This window comes from Carex rostrata, chromosome 18 (genome assembly GCF_964058835.1).
Source record: "Carex rostrata chromosome 18, lpCarRost1.2, whole genome shotgun sequence".
NCBI classification, from domain to species: Eukaryota; Viridiplantae; Streptophyta; class Magnoliopsida; order Poales; family Cyperaceae; genus Carex; species Carex rostrata.
In genome coordinates this window covers 2,328,879-2,345,759 of record NC_135935.1, presented here as the reverse complement: position 1 = coordinate 2,345,759, position 16,881 = coordinate 2,328,879, and the positions used below count along the sequence as shown (strand labels likewise).

Below are 16,881 nucleotides of genomic sequence, written 5' to 3'. Positions count from 1 at the left end.
CAAAATTCGAACAATATTGTAAATCACCTTAAATTTTTTCAAATTATTCTACACTATTTTGGTATTTTTCTAAATTATTGTACATCATTTTGGCATTTTCTAAATTAATCAGACAATATTCTAAACCATTAAAATGAACTCATTAATTACATTTTAAATTAAAATAAAAAAAATACAAATGTAAAAACCTGAATCGCAGATCCGATCGATCAGACAATCAGAGCTCCGAAAGGGACCCGAAAGGAAAAGAGATTCCTAAAAAAAATTTAAATTAATCGAACAATTTTCTACATTACTAAGATAATTTTCTACACCATTTGGTATTTTTTAAATTATTGTAAACTATTTTGATATTTTTTAAATTATTTTACACCATTTCGGTAATTTCTAAACAATTCTAGACTATTTCGGTATTTGCTAAATTATTCTACACCATTTGGTTTTTCTAAATTATTCTACACCATTTAGAAATTTTCTAAATTATTCTACACTATTTTGGTATTTTTCTAAATTATTATACATCATTTTGGTATTTTCTAAATTAATCAGAAAATATTCTAAACCATTAAAATGAACTCATTAATTGCATTTTAAATTAAAATAAAAAATATTCAAATGTAAAAACCTGAATCGCAGATCCGATCGATCAGACAATCAGAGCTCCGAAAGGGACCCGAAAGGAAAATAGATTCCTAAAAAAAATTTAAATTAATCGAACAATTTTCTATATTACTAAGGTAATTTTCTACACCATTTGGTATTTTCTAAATTATTCTAGACTATGTTGGTATTTTTTAAATTATTCTACACCATTTCGGTAATTTCTAAATAATTCTAGACTATTTCGGTATTTTCTAAATTATTCTATACTATTTTGGTATTTTCTAAGTTATTCTACACTATTTGGATATTTTTCTAAGTTATTCTACACTTTTTCGGTATTTTTCTAAATTATTCTACACTATTTCGGTAATTTCTAAATTATTCTACACCATTTCGGTAATTTCTAAACAATTCTAGACTATTTCGGTATTTTCTAAATTATTCTAAACCATTTTGGTATTTTCTAAATTATTCTATACCATTCGGTATTTCCTAAATTATTTGGACATTATTTTAAACCATTCAAAATTAAATAAATTAAATAAATTAAATAAATTAAATAAATTAAATAAATTAAATAAATTAAATAAATTAAATAAATTAAATTAATTAAATAAATTAAATAAATTAAATAAATTAAATAAAAAAAATTACCTTAAAAAACGGAGAGCTGATGGGTTGTGATGGGGATGGGGAAGACCAGCGGGACCATTGCATTTGTAGTGAGGCCATGTTTCCGTAAAAAATTTTCCCGGAAACAGGTATTTTCCGTAAAAATTTTTCACGGAAACAGGCTTCTTCCATAAAAATTTTGCCCGGAAATAGCATGGTTCCGGAAATTTTTTTTCCGGAAATAACCTCTGTTTCCAGAAAATTTTTTTCCGGAAAGGGTATATTTCAAATTAGACTGCTGATGCGGTTAGTTTTTGAAATTTAAAATTAAATTTGGATATTAATAAAAAATTCGGGTTAAAATGCCTCTATTTTTTGTGCCCTCTATCATACCTATATTTTTAAAAACTTTAATAATTCAAAATTTAAAACTTAAAAGTCAAAATAAAATAGTTGGATATGATCTACATCATTTTATTTATGCACGTATAAAAAATTATGACATTTCAATTTTATTTTGATTGTCATCAAGAGCTTAATTGTAAAAAACGCACTAATGTGAATGATTTCTAGACGTTAATTTTTGAAGTTATTGATTCACGCAAAAATAAAATTGAAATGTGATAATAATAAGTATGGCTAATATAATATCAGTGTCATTTCAGTCTATATAACATCAACTCCAAAATCTATCAAATCGAGTTCAAATGGTGAATCCAAACCGTTCAAATCAATTTATTTTATGAGTGATGCGTTTACATGCAAACTTTTTATATTTTCAAGTTATTTTAGTATCAAATCAAGCGGCAAAAAAATTGAAAAATGAATGTATTAAAATTAACTTAAAAACTCAAACATTTGACCGCTTGACTTGATATCAAATAAACTCAAAAACTTATAAATTTTACATGTAAACGCACAATTAATGAAGTAGATGGATTTGAACGGTTTGGATTCACCATTTAAACTCGATTTAATAAATTTTGGAGTTAGTGTTATATAGACTGAAATGACATTGATGTTATATTAGCCATACTCGATAATAATCTATGACATAGAGAAAATAACATAGATTACATCTAATAATTTTATTTTGACTTTTAAGTTTTAAATTTTGAGTTATTAAAGTTTTAAAAAATGGAAGTATGGTGGAGGCACAAAAAATGAAGGCATTTGAACTCTCATCATATATAATACAGAACAAAAAATATCATTGACAAATAATCACCAACAATAGCTGCAAAGCAGGTACAATCTTGAAAAGAAAAGAAAATATGATACGAAAACAAATTCTAACATCATCTCACAATCAATTATTAACAGTACCGCATATAAATATAACTTGGTCAAAACTGAATAAATATGCGAGCTCACGGATTCAATTAGGTTAATCACAGCACAGCAAACATTAGCCCGATCAATGCCATCACAGAATACACAAAAACACCAGCTCCATTTTGTGCAACTGCTGCTTTACCAACTGGAGGAAAGGCAGGTGCAGGAACTGGTGCACTTTCTGGGGATTGTTTAGGGGCCAAAGGAGAAAGTTTAGGGGGCGAGCTTGGTGCAGGAACCGGTGTTTTGGTTTTAGGTAGAACGTCAATCTGGACCTTCATGCCACTGGAGCAGTGTGTCGGTACAGCGCAAATGAAGTACCTGGTACCAACTGCTATCAGTTCAATTACGGTGGTACCGCTTTTGTCAATAGTGAGCGTTTCGGAGGAGGAACATGTAGTGTATGCGTCTTTGTTTACCTCCGCCACATCGTGAAAAGAAGTGTACCTAAAAGCTGCAATGATTCAATTAACAAAACTTTGTAATAAGTTCATAGAAGTATCTAATGTATCCGGTATCATTCATCAATGAAACTTTTGGAGGTAGAGACGTAGCGAGGATTTTTATAAAACATAGACAAGTAATTTAGTGATATAACTAGCGGGTTGCAGACTATATATGATAGGCAAAATTTTTGTTCAAAACGATCCGATTATACATAGACATATATCTAGTTTTCAAAATTTAGAGGATTCAATGTGGCTCCGTTATTACATATATAAAGGCTTGACCTTCATTTTTCTCTGAGTTTTTTTTTTTACATGGAGGCTATATGATTAAACAGTTTTCTTATTTATAATTCAAACTACACTTTTTATGATTATGTGATCGATTAATTGAAACACAGCTAATTAGCTATAGTTAAACTTAGCAACCTATTAGTCATTCTTATTTGCAAATTGCTTTTGCGCATGCGGTATACCTGATAATTTGACCACCACATTCAATTAATTTGACCGTCAAGCTGTTTCTTACAACATTAGATACAATTTTTTACAACATCACATGCAATAACAAAATTGAGTACAACACCAATTAAATTCAGCAAAAAAAGAGATGGTAATATCAGTTTCAATCCAATTACTTTTCACCGGATCTATCTTTATAAACCCACTTTGCAGCTATTGGCGTTTCGCCTGATGTCACTATAATTATTTGAGTTATGCATGATATGTTGTCAGATTAATGACACATACTTTCAAGCACACATGCACAGAAATCACAAAAGATCGTATGAATAGTATACTTACTCAAGAAGTCACCAGGGTAGAATTTTATTGCCTTAACCCATTCCTCATAGTTGGTAGTAAGATCCCATGAACCAGTTGGTGCTCCAACTGTGTAGTTTGCGCACATTGCCATGTCAGCAAGTGCCGCAATTGCCATAAGGGCGATGAAAGATTTTAGAAGTGGTGCCATTTTGAACAAAGTGGAAGGGGGGCAGCTAGCAGAGGTGATGTGCAATGATTCAATGAAACCCCAACTCACCGTGTTAATTAAGTTTGTGCCAGTTGATGTACATATATACTAGCTGAAAATAGCAGATGGAAAAAAAAATATGTGCCATTATGAATTGAAGCGATTATAATTAAGAATTGAATTTTGAATTGTTGTGTGGACAAGAAGAGTAGTCTCTTTTCCTTTTCCTTTTAATTTTTTTTTTTCTGGGTTTAAAGACATGGAGAGCTGTCAGGAAGGTTGTAAGCAGGTTTTCATATGTTCAAACTAAAATACGTGCAACAATGTATTGAGTTTTCTCATTTTTCTCGCTCCCAATATTTTGATGATAATATATTAGAGAGCCAGCTGCTTAGTTATTCTGGACCTGTATTAATTATTCTCTAATCCAAGCCAGTGCCTTTTCTACCATGTATGTTTTTCTTGTTCCACAAATTATTACAAAATTTCTAGCTCATACTTTTTAAAAGATTATATATGATTTTCTCTACAAGACCAAAAATTTAACGACCCAACCAAGAGCAAGTTAATTAAGAGGAAAACATAAGAATAACCATACTTTTTTTTCCTCAAAAAAAAGAGAGTAACCATATATACTTTGAGTTGGAGATGCCAAAAAGTTGATGTTATTTTGGTCAAATACCGGCGCGTAAACAATGATGCTAACACGGGGGAATAAGAAAATATAAAAAGTAAAGGATTTCCTGATATATCCCTGTATTGACTGGATTTGTTTAAAATAAAACAAATTAATTTTCTTTTCTCTTGAAATACGTCAACCGGGCGGCAAGTATAATTGGCAGAGTATTAAATATGATTTGGCGGATTTACTCAAGTACATGGATCAATATTGATCCCATTATTCTTTTTATATTAATGTTCTATGATATTTTTTTCTTTCTCTTTTAATGCAAATTCTAAGAAGGAATCAGAATTGAACCCCAAATGTTTTCTGAAAATTATTCCTATAACACTCGTTCTTTAATTAAAAAATAGTATAAAATTTACATATTTGCATCATTGATCCCGTTTAAAAAAGTTTCTCTCTACCCCTAACCTTTGACAAATAGGGTTAACAACCAAATATGGTCTAGCAAATAGGGTTAATATTTTGTTAATATAGAATTACGGATATTTATTCAGATAGTGGGCCTAAGGAGAACTAAAAAGGCCCAATAAGTATTCCCAGCCCGGTTCTACAAATAAATTATGATTATCTAAAGATTGGATTGATAAACCGTAGAATAAGAATCGAAAGACAGGGAATGGGGTGCTACTGTTCCTCCCTACTATACGATGGGCGGGGCTGCACATAAACAACAAAAATGAGACCGAGGGCATGCACGAAAATTTTGGTGTTGCGGGCCCAAAATCTCCTGGTGGGTTTAGGGCCCAAAATTTTGGTCATTTCTCAATCCGCGTATGTACCGCTAATTGTTAATTACAATTGAGTTTGTATGGATTGGATTTCAGGGCGTCGCGCGCGGCGCGTCATTCTAATCTAATCCGATCGTATCCTAATCTCGTGAACGACCCCTCGATTGATCGAGAGAGAGGAGGCGGAGAGACTTTGATAAAGGAGAGCAAGCGATGGGGGTCGACCCGCCATCACCAGTGTCTGAAGATTCGCCCCTGTTAAATGATGGAGAGACTTTGATCAAAGGAAAGCAAGCGTTGGAGGTCGACCCGCCATCACCAATGCCTGAAGATTCGTCCCTTTTAGATGATGTCAACTACAGCCGACCAGAAACATCTGCCTGGATAGCAAAGGAGGCCGTCGCCTACTGGGAGTCCCTTACCCATTCAAGTATGGATTTGTTTTTTCAAGTATATATGAATTTCTTTTCTTCGTTTCTCAAGTAGCTCCGGAGATACGGATGTACGAACTTAAAAAGCTAATTAATATGGTATTCGGTACAGCTTTTGCATGGCCTTGTTAAGTCAGGAATCTACATTTGTTCTTATTTATACCATTTTTACTGCTTCTAAAGCTAATTAATGTGTTATGATCAGCCTTTAATTAAATCGGACAGGTTGTAGTACTGTGACCAAAAGCACAACAAGTATTTACCATGATAATTATTGCAATTTACCTTTGTGTAATATATTTTATATAATGAGCATTACAAAACTTTTTGGATATTCTGATGCAGATAAGCAGGAGTTTCTGGCTGCGCGTGCCATTGATATTGTTTCTTTCTCACGTATCTATATCCAGGAGCCATGGCTGGCAGATTTCCTATCAGATGCAATAGCATTCTATGAGATCCACAGTACGTGGGAGGCCTATGTCTGTCCCAACATAGATTGCTCGCGTTTATTCAAGGATGATGAATCGCTCATCATTCACCTCAAATGCGATCACTTCTCAGATCTTCATCGTGTTGCATGGCCACCCCGAGGGCATAATCTGGCCGAGGAGCGGCGGTGTGCTGATGCCCTCCGTAAGATGGTCTGGAAACCGATTGTCGTTAAGGACGCACTGGATCTGCTCTCAAAAATGTTTCTAGACCCTGAACACGTCACTATGGCTGATGTGTGTGCTGGTTCTGACCATCTTAACTCCTTGGATTGGAAGTTTTCTGAGGATCTCGAGAGGAAGAGAGGTTTACGTCAATTGGAAAAGGGGTTCCGGGTCTTGCTAGGTAAACAAGAGCAGTCTTCTTTTTCATTGATCTCTGATGGATTCTTCACGACAATGACTGCCTTGGCTACAGAGCACATTTTTCTTGATCATTTGCCCAGATTCAATTTGTCCTTTCTTCAACGCATTCTGGCGCATTCTCCCCTATCCTTTTGTATGTTGGAGGCAAAACACCTCTCCCGATTTGTTCAACTTGTGAAGGAGATGAGCCAGCTCGTCAAGCAACCTACATTGAACATTGCAAATCACGAATTCAATTCTGCTGAAAGTGATTTTAGCTGGATCAAGAGTGACATTCTGGATGCGTTCTCTGTTTCTCTTGGTGAAAGCCTTTCATTTTCTTTCCAGCCGGGTTCTCTCAGCAATGGTGGCAAGGAGTCAATATTCTCATTCTTGTGCAGTGCGCCGCCCATTCCCTCAATTAAAAGAATCCCTAATAAAGCCCCTGTGATCTTTTCTCGTGTGCAGGAAATCCTAGAGCACTTGAAAAAGGGTTGTACAGTCACAAGACTTACTCATCAGATAAGATCGTTTGGGCTTGATCGTGACTGTCTCCATCCATGGTGCAGTAAGTGCCAGATGAAGTATGAACTCTGGGGGCCACTTAACATTCCACGGGGTTCTCTGTTGTCATTAAACGGGGTGAATTTTGATCTTAATTCTACCAGCCACCTTACATGTGGGCCCTGTTCCTTTATTAAAGATTCTGACCGACTTATTGAATCTCACTTCAAGGTTTGTGATCCTAAGATTCCACACTGTCTTTTCTTTTGCCATATAGTTATAGATTTCTTTGTTTCCTGTTGTTGATCCACTAAACTACTTTGTGTTTCTAGAGTGAGCTGTGCCATCTTGAACTTGTCAATGAATTGCAGTGCTTGGAATCTCAGCTCCGCAGTCTATGTGCTGTCGACTGTCGCAAAATGATTTCACTAGTTATGGGATGTTTCTTACGGGTATGCAAATTAATTTTGAGATTGTTGACATGCTTTCTTTTCCATGCATGTATTGTTTCTTTCTGTATCGGCTCTTGTAAACTTGAAGTGACTAAGACTTATTATGTTGAGCCTACTCAATTGCAGATGAGATTGTATTATAGCTTGAGATGGCGCTCACTTAATATGGAAAAAGAAAATCCTTTTGAGGTATGTGGAGAAAATGTACATGACTTGCTCATTTGTTATGAACTTGATGGATACTTCACTTTTTTATTTTATGTCAAGTCTTATTTAGCCCCACAATTATCTAATCAAGTGTTGCTAGGTCTTAGCTGCTTGTTAAGTTTTGCTGTGTGCTTATGCAATCCTTGTACAATTATATAGCCTGGCACCCATGTATACAAGCTGCCAGTATCTGTCATTACTGGACCTGAGATTCAATGTATCAAAATATATTATGAAAAACCTCTCTGGTAGGTTTTAGGAATGCAAATAAGTGGGGCTCAAGTGCACCAATCCCAACTTTGCTTTGGGCTGTTTATTATTTGAATCAATTTGAAGTTGGGCTGAAATTATTTTAAGCTCTTGAACTTTGGCTTCCTTGATATCGGGTCAAGCTCAAGGCCTGTACAAGAAATGATTTTTGAGTAGTTTTATGTTGGCTGCACATTGATTCAGCAAATAAAATGCAAAATATATTGTTTGTTTTCTTGGTGAGATCTATGCATTTGACAAATAGTATACCCATCTTGTTGAAAAATCATTGATGATCATGCATTTAAATCTACAATTGCATAGTAGATAAATAGCAGATACAGTCGAGTTCAGTCAGATAAATGCAACTCTTTTATGTGGAAGTATTAGGCTAGAAATATTGTTGGGTGGTGCCTTACATCAGCTATTATGTTCTTTAATGCAGCAAGGCCCGATGATATCACATCAAGAAGAGAATGCTGAACAGAAGATCAGTAGTGACGAGAGCTATTCTGACTACGGTTCTGACTATGACACCGATGAATCCTATTTTAACATGGAATGCGATCGTTATGAGAGTGAATCCGAAGAAAATTCTGATTGTGAAGATGGTTCCAAATCTGATACCAAGAGCGAACCTGAGACGGAACTCAAACTTGATGACAAACCTTGGAGGCAGGACCCGACCTTCTGTAGGTTGGATACAACCTTGAGTGAGAGAGCAACAGGGAAGGCCGCAGACACTGGGCCTTTCTTTTGGATGTCTGTCTCTAACGTTCTGCGGCAATGTGTAAAGGATCGGAACATTGATGGACGTAAGAGCGTGCTGGAAGGGATAAGGCGGTTTAGGCTTAATAAGACATGGAAGTACTGGCTCTGCTACAGCTGTGACGAGACTTTCATAGATCGAGAGTCCCATATGGTGCATTTGGAGGACAAGCACCAGCTTTGCCTTGCTCATGATGATTATTGGTTGATACCCGAACAAGACAGTCGAGATGAGGTAGAAAATTTAAGACAAGATGAGGTAAAGAGTGAGCTAGGCTTGGAGGACTCCATCACTCTTGATCATACATATCGTTATATTCTCGTGGATTCGACAAATTTCTATGAAATACCATCAACCAATGAAAAGGAGAAACTTCGTCAGGCAAAGCGTAAAGAATGCATGGAAATCATTGGTGCTGTTCATTCTGAACTCATTGACTTGAGCAACCTTTTCCATACCAAATGCAAGGACTTGACGTATTTGGAGGTTGTGAATGCCCTCGTTCCCATGTTGTTTAATGGAGATCAGCCCCTCTCACTTCTTATGGACTGGAGTACTGGCATCACCCACGAATTGCACTTCCGATTTCTCTCTCAACTTTTTTGTGAAGCTGATCAAGGCTGTGGTCCTTTAAGCAACTCCTCTGTGCAAGATGCTTTTCAAAACATGAGGGACGATCTCATTTCCAAGGTTTGCTATTATTGTTCCCTGCTCTTGCCTCTCTTCTTTACCTCATCTCTTTCTTATGATTTAAGTTTCTCCTTTCAGATTGATAGGCAAGATGAGAAAATTTTGGAAGCACTTGTTCGAATAGATGACTTAAAGCGCAACCTTTCCAACCTCTGTGTCTATGACTACAGGACAGAGATTGTGCCTTCTGTCAGATCATTCTTACATGTATGCAATCTCAATCCGTTAATGTCCTAATGTCCCTGCCTTGGCCATCTTTATGTGTTTTGATATGTAATAATTGTTTTGAATGCACCATTTGTTTAATTTGCTGCAGACAAAATCTGGGTTTCATGACTGCATTAGGTCCCTTGGATGTAACAAAATAAAGGTACGCATGACTGCGGCTTATGTTAGTATATTTTTTAACTTTCCATGTTCTCTAATATTTCTTCATTGTTAAATGAACTTTCAAAAAATAATTTATTTTAGGAGTTGCTATCTACTCTCGACCAAGACTACCTGGACAATCCATGCTACTTTAGTATGCGGGTACTATCACCTGGTCATGTAAGTGATGTACTTTGATAGAATTTGTTATCTATTGTCTATTTTTTTCTTTTTAACTTGTTTCCTGCTGTTCCAGTTCACTAAGTGCATGCTGGCATCCAAATTTGAAGGACCAGAATAGATGGTTCCAATGTAAAGATTGGTTTCATTTAGACTCAAAAGGGTGACCTAATTTTGTTTCTTAATCAATGATTATTATAAACAGGTGGTTATCAATACTAGTAGGAAGAAGCCGTGTTGGGGACTTGCTTTTATAGGAATCTGTCTGGACTTTGATGGTGCGAGTTCTATTAATTTTTCTTTCTTTTTTACCCCTTTTCATATCCATGCTGAAGGTTTTCTTCTCGTGTAAGCTTCTAGCTTGAAAGTTCTTTTTCTCTTTCAGGTGAGTGGGCAGCCCAGACTCGGATGAGGCTAAGATCCAACCACAGCGAAGGACAAGAGAGATGTCCAGGACAGAAGCTGGTGCCCCAATCTACAGGACCCAAGCTGAAAGTTTCCGGCATTTTCAACTATGGTGGGTTGTTTTCTTGGCCTCCAGGCATGTGTAGGGGATATGGAAGGGTGATAAATTGCAATTGCGAGCCTCGTCCGTCCATGGATTCATTGGGGGTCGATGTGGATAATCGCCTGTATGAAGCTGTTGGTGACAAGTTCTATTCCCTTAATGATGAGTACTTTAAACAAAATCTTTAGTGATGGGTCGTTGTAATGAGTGCTAATTGACATAGTTGTTCGATGTGAGCATTTGAATTCACTTTGCTAGTGATATTTAAAAATCTGAATCTAAGCTGTTGTATCAAGCATGTAATCAGTGAATTGGGTTGTTTTTTTTGTTGCGTTTGTGTTTGATGAAAGGAGCGTAGTTCTATCTTCATATTATTTTTTTTTTGACAAGTGGGATCAATGCCACCGATTTCCATTGATATAACGAAAACCTTTTATATTATTTTTAAGACCGGTGCCAACCATTATGGTATCAAATACAAAACAAAAGAAATGACAGCCTAACAAATATGTCATCAAAACAATACCCAGCATAACATCAAAAATAATAGAATAACAGACATCATTCAACAAAAAAAAAGTAACGTAATAACAGACACCATTCAACAAAGACAACAATAACAGCTAAACCTATTACAACTCAAAAAAGACCCAGCATTAAAAATATTCACAAAATCATCATACTACGTCAGTTTCTTCATCCTCCACCTGCAACATCAGGGGTCCGGATCCCCTAAATTAACCCAATTTTTTAGTTTAGACGTGTCCGGTGCCTATTCGGAGATAGCGTAGGGCCCAATATTATTTGAAGGGTCCGAATAACTCAATTTTTGAGTTTAGACGTGTCCAGTGCCTATTCGGAGATAGTGTAGGGCCCAATTTTGTTTGAAGGGTCCGGATCCTTTAATTAAGAGTCGTATTAGAGCATCTCGGACGGACTAGATGAACACTCAAAAATTGGGTTACTTTATGGGATCCGAATTCCAGCATCATCCTCCATAATATTTCCTATCCAGGCATAGGGGTTATAGCATCAGCATGAGTAGCCTTCATGTGGGTAGCAACTAGTGTATTTATACTCGGGCGGGTACGGGTACCCCGGGTATACCCGGGACGGGTACGGGTACGTCTCGGGTACGGGTATACTCGGGTACAAGGGTATACGGGTACGGGTATGGCGGGTATAATTTTCAAAAACCATACCCTACTCGTCCTATACCCTTACCCGTGTACCCTTGATGGGTAAGGCGGGTACGAGTATTTTTTTTTTTTTGGTTTTTTTTTTGCTGTTTTTTGGTTTTTTTGGGGTACGGGTTGGTTTTTTTTTTTGGGATGGCACCGGTTTGGGGGGGAAAAAATCAGATTTTTTGAATTTTGAAATGGGATGAACAGTGGTCGGGTACACGGGTACGGGTACTCGGGTACGGGTAAACTCGGGTAGGGTATGGTCGAGTATTGGTCCAAAATAACTGGTCCAGTCCGGTTTTTGCCCGTACCCGCGTACCCGAGTACCCGACCCATACCCGGGCTCGGGCACGGGTACCCCGGGCGGCGGGTACGGGCGGGTATGGTCGGGTATACCCGACCCGGGTTTTATTCAAACTCTAGTAGCAACTAGCAAGTAAATCCCCTGATCTATGTTGTATAAATACGAATATGGCGATACGTTAATTTTTAAAAATTATGAATATGATACGTCTATTAAATATATTATTTTTATTATATTAATAATTCAACACTTGTATTATATAAATTAAATATAAAATATACTGTAGTTATAACAATAAATATCATTAAATATACATGAAATACAAATTTGTTACTCACTTTTAACATCAGATAGGAGTTGTTATAGTGGTAATATGTTAGTTTGCTACCCAAATTGTCTCTAACTTGAATCCTACAGATCGCTAAAAAAATAAAAATGATTTTTTAGCATTTTTGGGTCTATGGCCGGTGCACATTTTGTATGGCCATTTTTATTAATATCCAAAAAAAGAAAATTTTAAAAATGTCTCTGCCATATGTTTTTTTTTTCAGAATTGTCCCAACCGCCAGGTTTACGGGCGGTCCAATAAACTCACCTGACCGCCCCATGTAGACGCGGGCTAGTCCACTAGCGGACCACCCCATAAAGAGGCGGTCCTCTATTTTTCTTTTTTTAGAGATATTAATATTTTGTGAAGAAATTTTTTTTTTGTTTATAGTGTACGCCAAAAAAAAAACGGTTCAGATTTTAAAATTGAATCTCAAGTATCTAAGATCTGAATTCCACACTCAATAGCGGCGCAATAGCGGCACAAAGCACCATAGACTGACCTCTGGTATGGTATCAGGTCCAAACTCAGCAGCCAAACACTAAGCAAAGACCACTGGTATAGTGCAATGCACTAAAAACATCAAATTTGATCTCTTCTGGTAAATCAGCAAGTCTGGACTGATATAGGGACCAACTTATAAAAATGATTATACCAAATGTAGAGCATTCAAAAATACGCGGAATTGACACAAATTTCAATTTATTTGGTTTTTATTACAATTAGTTATGAATTTTCAAAGTTTAGCTTTCAAAAAAATTTTAAAAGTGGTTGATACGGAACAAGTCCCGGAGGACGAGACCGTAATGTATCGATGGCTCGACTCGTCCCGGCCCCGGAAGTCCGGTTCGAGTCTCGCTGCGGTGGCTTAGGGTAATTGTTGAGGTACTCGTACTCTAACCTATTGGTACCTTCTATTGTTAAAAGTTTCAGCCCCTAATACCTCAGGATTTGGGACTTATATAGATTATTCTCTGACAATCATTCCGTGTTGTCAGGATTGTCAGAGTCGGCATGAGGGCGGGTTGACCTCGCATGATTGTCCTACGCGACGTCCCTACGGGTGTCACGGTGTCGTCATGCCGACAAGGCTTTTCGGATGGGCTCTATTTCAGGTCCATCTCGTTCGTCCGAGGTTACCTTGAGCAGGCCTTGGGCCTTTGCCATGCCAGATTGGTTGAAGTAGGGATGGAGTCTTATTCTTAGTCCCGGTCTGGTCCTTTACAGGGTTCGAGATCGGGTAATTCATGACCCACATCTATCATTCTTAGGCCTTGTTTACATGGGCCTATCAACAACTTAAAAAGTAAAATTAATAAAAGCAAACATAATAATTAAACCACATGCGGCCCCATGCCTTCGTTTACCCTTGATTATTTCCATGTGTAATTAAACCACATAGTAACTTAAAACATGCTATTTTTCTTAATCCCTTATAAAACTACCATATATCCTCCTAAATTTTGATGGATGTAGATTTTAACAGTAAATTTTTGGTTCAAAACAACAAAGAGGAAAGAGAAAAAAATTATTTGGATCATTATATAAATAACTCTAAACAAAGAAACAAAGAAATAATGAATTACATAACGAAATCATAGAAATAATGAACCATTAGTTTAAATGAAATTTGATTTATATTTTATTGGTTTAAAAAGAAAAATAAAACAGAAAAAAGGGTCCGGACCAAACCCCTACTCGCTCGAATCAACTCGTGAACCCGAACCGAACAATCTCCAGACCCGGACCGTGCAACCCGCGGACCCGTGCTATTCTGGGAGTTAACCGGACTGGGTAAGGGTTTTTGAAAATAAATCTGTACTACCCTACCCGACCTACCAGCCTACCCGAGAAACTTGTGTCCGTGCCAACCCTCACCCGCCCGGATTTGACTTGTACCCGTTTGGTCCGGCCTGTTTTCAATACACTAATATGAGCTGAAGGGAATTCGTATCCTCTGCATTAATTCATAAAGAAATCTTGAGTTAATTCATCCGGACCATTCGATCAACATTAAGATTCGTGCGAATGAAATCCGCACTAATATCAAAGACCTCTATGTTTTAGGCCGGGCCGGATGGGACTCGAGCTGAAGGGGCTATTAAAAAAGATTAAAACAAAGCAGAAGCGCTTTAATCATAATTTTTATTAGCGCTCAATCCAAAAAACCCTTTTATGTCTTAAAATCTTTCTTCCCCGTCACTTATTTCTCCCTCAATCCAAAAAACCCTTATTTCTTAAAATCTCTCTTTTGGATTCGCGACACCGCAATGTAGGCGATAGCTCTTCTACTTCTGTCTGAAAAGGCGATGGATTCGCGACACCGCAATGTAGGCGATAGCTCTTCTGGTCATGGCGGTGGCGCGTGTCATGGCGGTGACGCGTTGCTTGAGAACACTGTAAGTTACTTTTTTTACTATCATAAATAATGATTAAAAACCGGGTTTGGGTTTGGGTTTGGATGAGTGATTCAAAGCTTAGAACTAATCTTGAAGGTTTATGCAGTGAACCTGCTCTCTCAATCAATTAGAAAATGCACAAAAGTTGTAATCTCAATTGAATTGAAAATCGATTTTACTCATAACAGTGAACTGAGTCACAAGAGATACAAAGAAAAATGCCAAATTCTATAAAGTTTTTTTCATATCTCTATCAACAGAAGTAAAGGCCTTATATAGGCGATGCTATAACAAAAAGATTAAGCTAAAAAACTGTCTTTATTAAGCTCTAATCACTGTACGACCTCCATCTCAGCAAAGCGAATCTTCAGGAAACGGTTATGGCAGACAAACCTTAAACGGCTTGACACTGTGATCCAAATCGACCTCTCCAGTTATGCTCGTATCGTCCCCTCCATTTCTGTTGTCTTGGGCCCCTTTGTCATCCTCACTGTGCATTAAAGCTTTCATGCTGTTCTCCAAGTTGATGGGCCCATCATCAGAGGGTGGTTCAATTAATACGGGCTGCCCTTTGCAGCTGACCATTTCTCCTTCTTCCTCTTTTCTCTTTTCGAATTCCAGCAATTCAACGGTTATCCCCAAATCAACTGGGCCACGCAGCAATCCTTCCCCCTTAGCAAAATTCGTGTCCTCACGAATAAATTCGGGAAATTCTTTAGCAATGCGATCATAATCCTCCCATGTCGCATCCTCTTCCGGTTGATTGTACCATTTCACCAGTACTTGCGGCGTCGCCGCATTCCGCCTTTTGACCATTCTTCTTGCTAAAATCAATTCAGGGCTAGGTTGGAGAACAATCCCTGGTCCAAGCACTGGCAACATCGGGAGAATCGGCTGATTGCTACCCACTTTTTTCTTGAGCTGAGAAACATGGAAAACAGGATGGATTGTCGAGCTCGATGGAAGGTTCAATTTATATGCCACCATGCCTATCTTTTGAATAACTTCAAATGGGCCATAGTACTTCGAGCTGAGTTTTTGATTTCGCAACCCGGCCACTGTAACTTGCCTATAAGGCTGTAATTTGAGGTATACCCAATCACCTACTTCCAACTTTCGTTCACTTCTATGCTTATTCTCATACTGCTTCATCCTTGATTGCGCCTTACTCAAATTAGATTTCAACTGAGCAAGTGTTGTTTGTCTGTCCCTCAGAATGGTGTTAACAGACTCTACTTGGCTTTTAGGTTGACTTCCCATAGACAGTTGGGGTGGTGCATAGCCGTATAGCGCCTCGAAAGGTGTCATCTTGATGGCACTGTGAAAATTCGAATTATACCAGAATTCGGCTAAACTCAGGTATTGTGTCCATTTGTTTTGCTTATCAAACACCATGCTTCTCAAATAACTCTCCAAACATTGATTAACCTTTTCGGTTTGACCATTTGTCTGTGGGTGGTATGAGGTGCTCATCTTGAGTTGAATGCCCAGCTGTTTCATCAATTCTCTCCAAAATTTACTTGTGAATATCGGATCCCTATCCGAAATGATGTTGACAGGCAAACCATGCAACTTGTAAACGTTATCCATGAATGCTTGAGCCACATCAACGGCTGTAAATGGATGAGCTAGAGGAATGAAATGGGCAAACTTAGTTAATCGGTCCACCACCACAAAAATCACCTCCTTCCCTTTAGACTTAGGTAACCCTGTTATAAAATCAATACCCACACTCTCCCATGCTTCGTCAGGAATTGGCAAGGGTTGCAACAGTCCTGGAGGTGCCACATACTCGGACTTATTGATTTGACAATTGTCACAGTGTTTAACAAACTGATACACATCCCCTTTCATCTTTGGCCAGTAAAACATCCTTTTAACCCTCTGATATGTTGCATTGATGCCCGAGTGACCACCTAAACTCGAGTCATGTAACTCTTTTAATATGGCCTGTCTCAATTCTCCCTTTGCCCCTACACAAATTCTGCCCTTGAATCTCAAGACACCCTGATACTCAGTTAAATGGTGGCTACCTTCCAACCCTTCTTCTTGCAACCTCAATTTTAATGCAGCTATCCACTCATCA

At 37.5% G+C, this 16,881-nt stretch overlaps 3 protein-coding genes across 4 annotated transcripts; 2 read left to right on the top strand and 1 right to left on the bottom strand.

Annotated features, from left to right (window-relative positions):
- Positions 1 to 2,524: 2,524 nt before the first annotated feature.
- LOC144569779 (basic blue protein-like) lies at positions 2,525 to 3,969 on the bottom strand. Its single transcript, XM_078320251.1, has 2 exons — positions 3,801 to 3,969; positions 2,525 to 3,004 (listed from the first exon to the last, which is right to left on the bottom strand). Exons 1-2 carry the CDS (start codon positions 3,967 to 3,969, stop codon positions 2,607 to 2,609), a joined length of 567 nt encoding a protein of 188 aa, XP_078176377.1. The 3' UTR covers positions 2,525 to 2,606.
- A 1,629-nt stretch (positions 3,970 to 5,598) lies between these two features.
- On the top strand, positions 5,599 to 9,467 carry LOC144569777 (uncharacterized). Its single transcript, XM_078320250.1, has 6 exons — positions 5,599 to 5,815; positions 6,162 to 7,387; positions 7,489 to 7,608; positions 7,735 to 7,797; positions 8,510 to 9,319; positions 9,444 to 9,467. Exons 1-6 carry the CDS (start codon positions 5,599 to 5,601, stop codon positions 9,465 to 9,467), a joined length of 2,460 nt encoding a protein of 819 aa, XP_078176376.1.
- On the top strand, positions 9,453 to 10,872 carry LOC144569807 (uncharacterized). Of its 2 annotated transcripts, XM_078320283.1 has the most exons (6): positions 9,453 to 9,523; positions 9,602 to 9,730; positions 9,840 to 9,893; positions 9,995 to 10,072; positions 10,278 to 10,350; positions 10,458 to 10,872. In XM_078320283.1, exons 1-6 carry the CDS (start codon positions 9,500 to 9,502, stop codon positions 10,766 to 10,768), a joined length of 669 nt encoding a protein of 222 aa, XP_078176409.1. In that variant the 5' UTR covers positions 9,453 to 9,499; the 3' UTR covers positions 10,769 to 10,872. The 2 variants fall into 2 exon arrangements, with proteins under 2 accessions (XP_078176409.1, XP_078176408.1); XM_078320282.1 differs by having other exon boundaries at positions 9,453 to 9,730.
- The last annotated feature ends 6,009 nt before the right edge of the window (positions 10,873 to 16,881 follow it).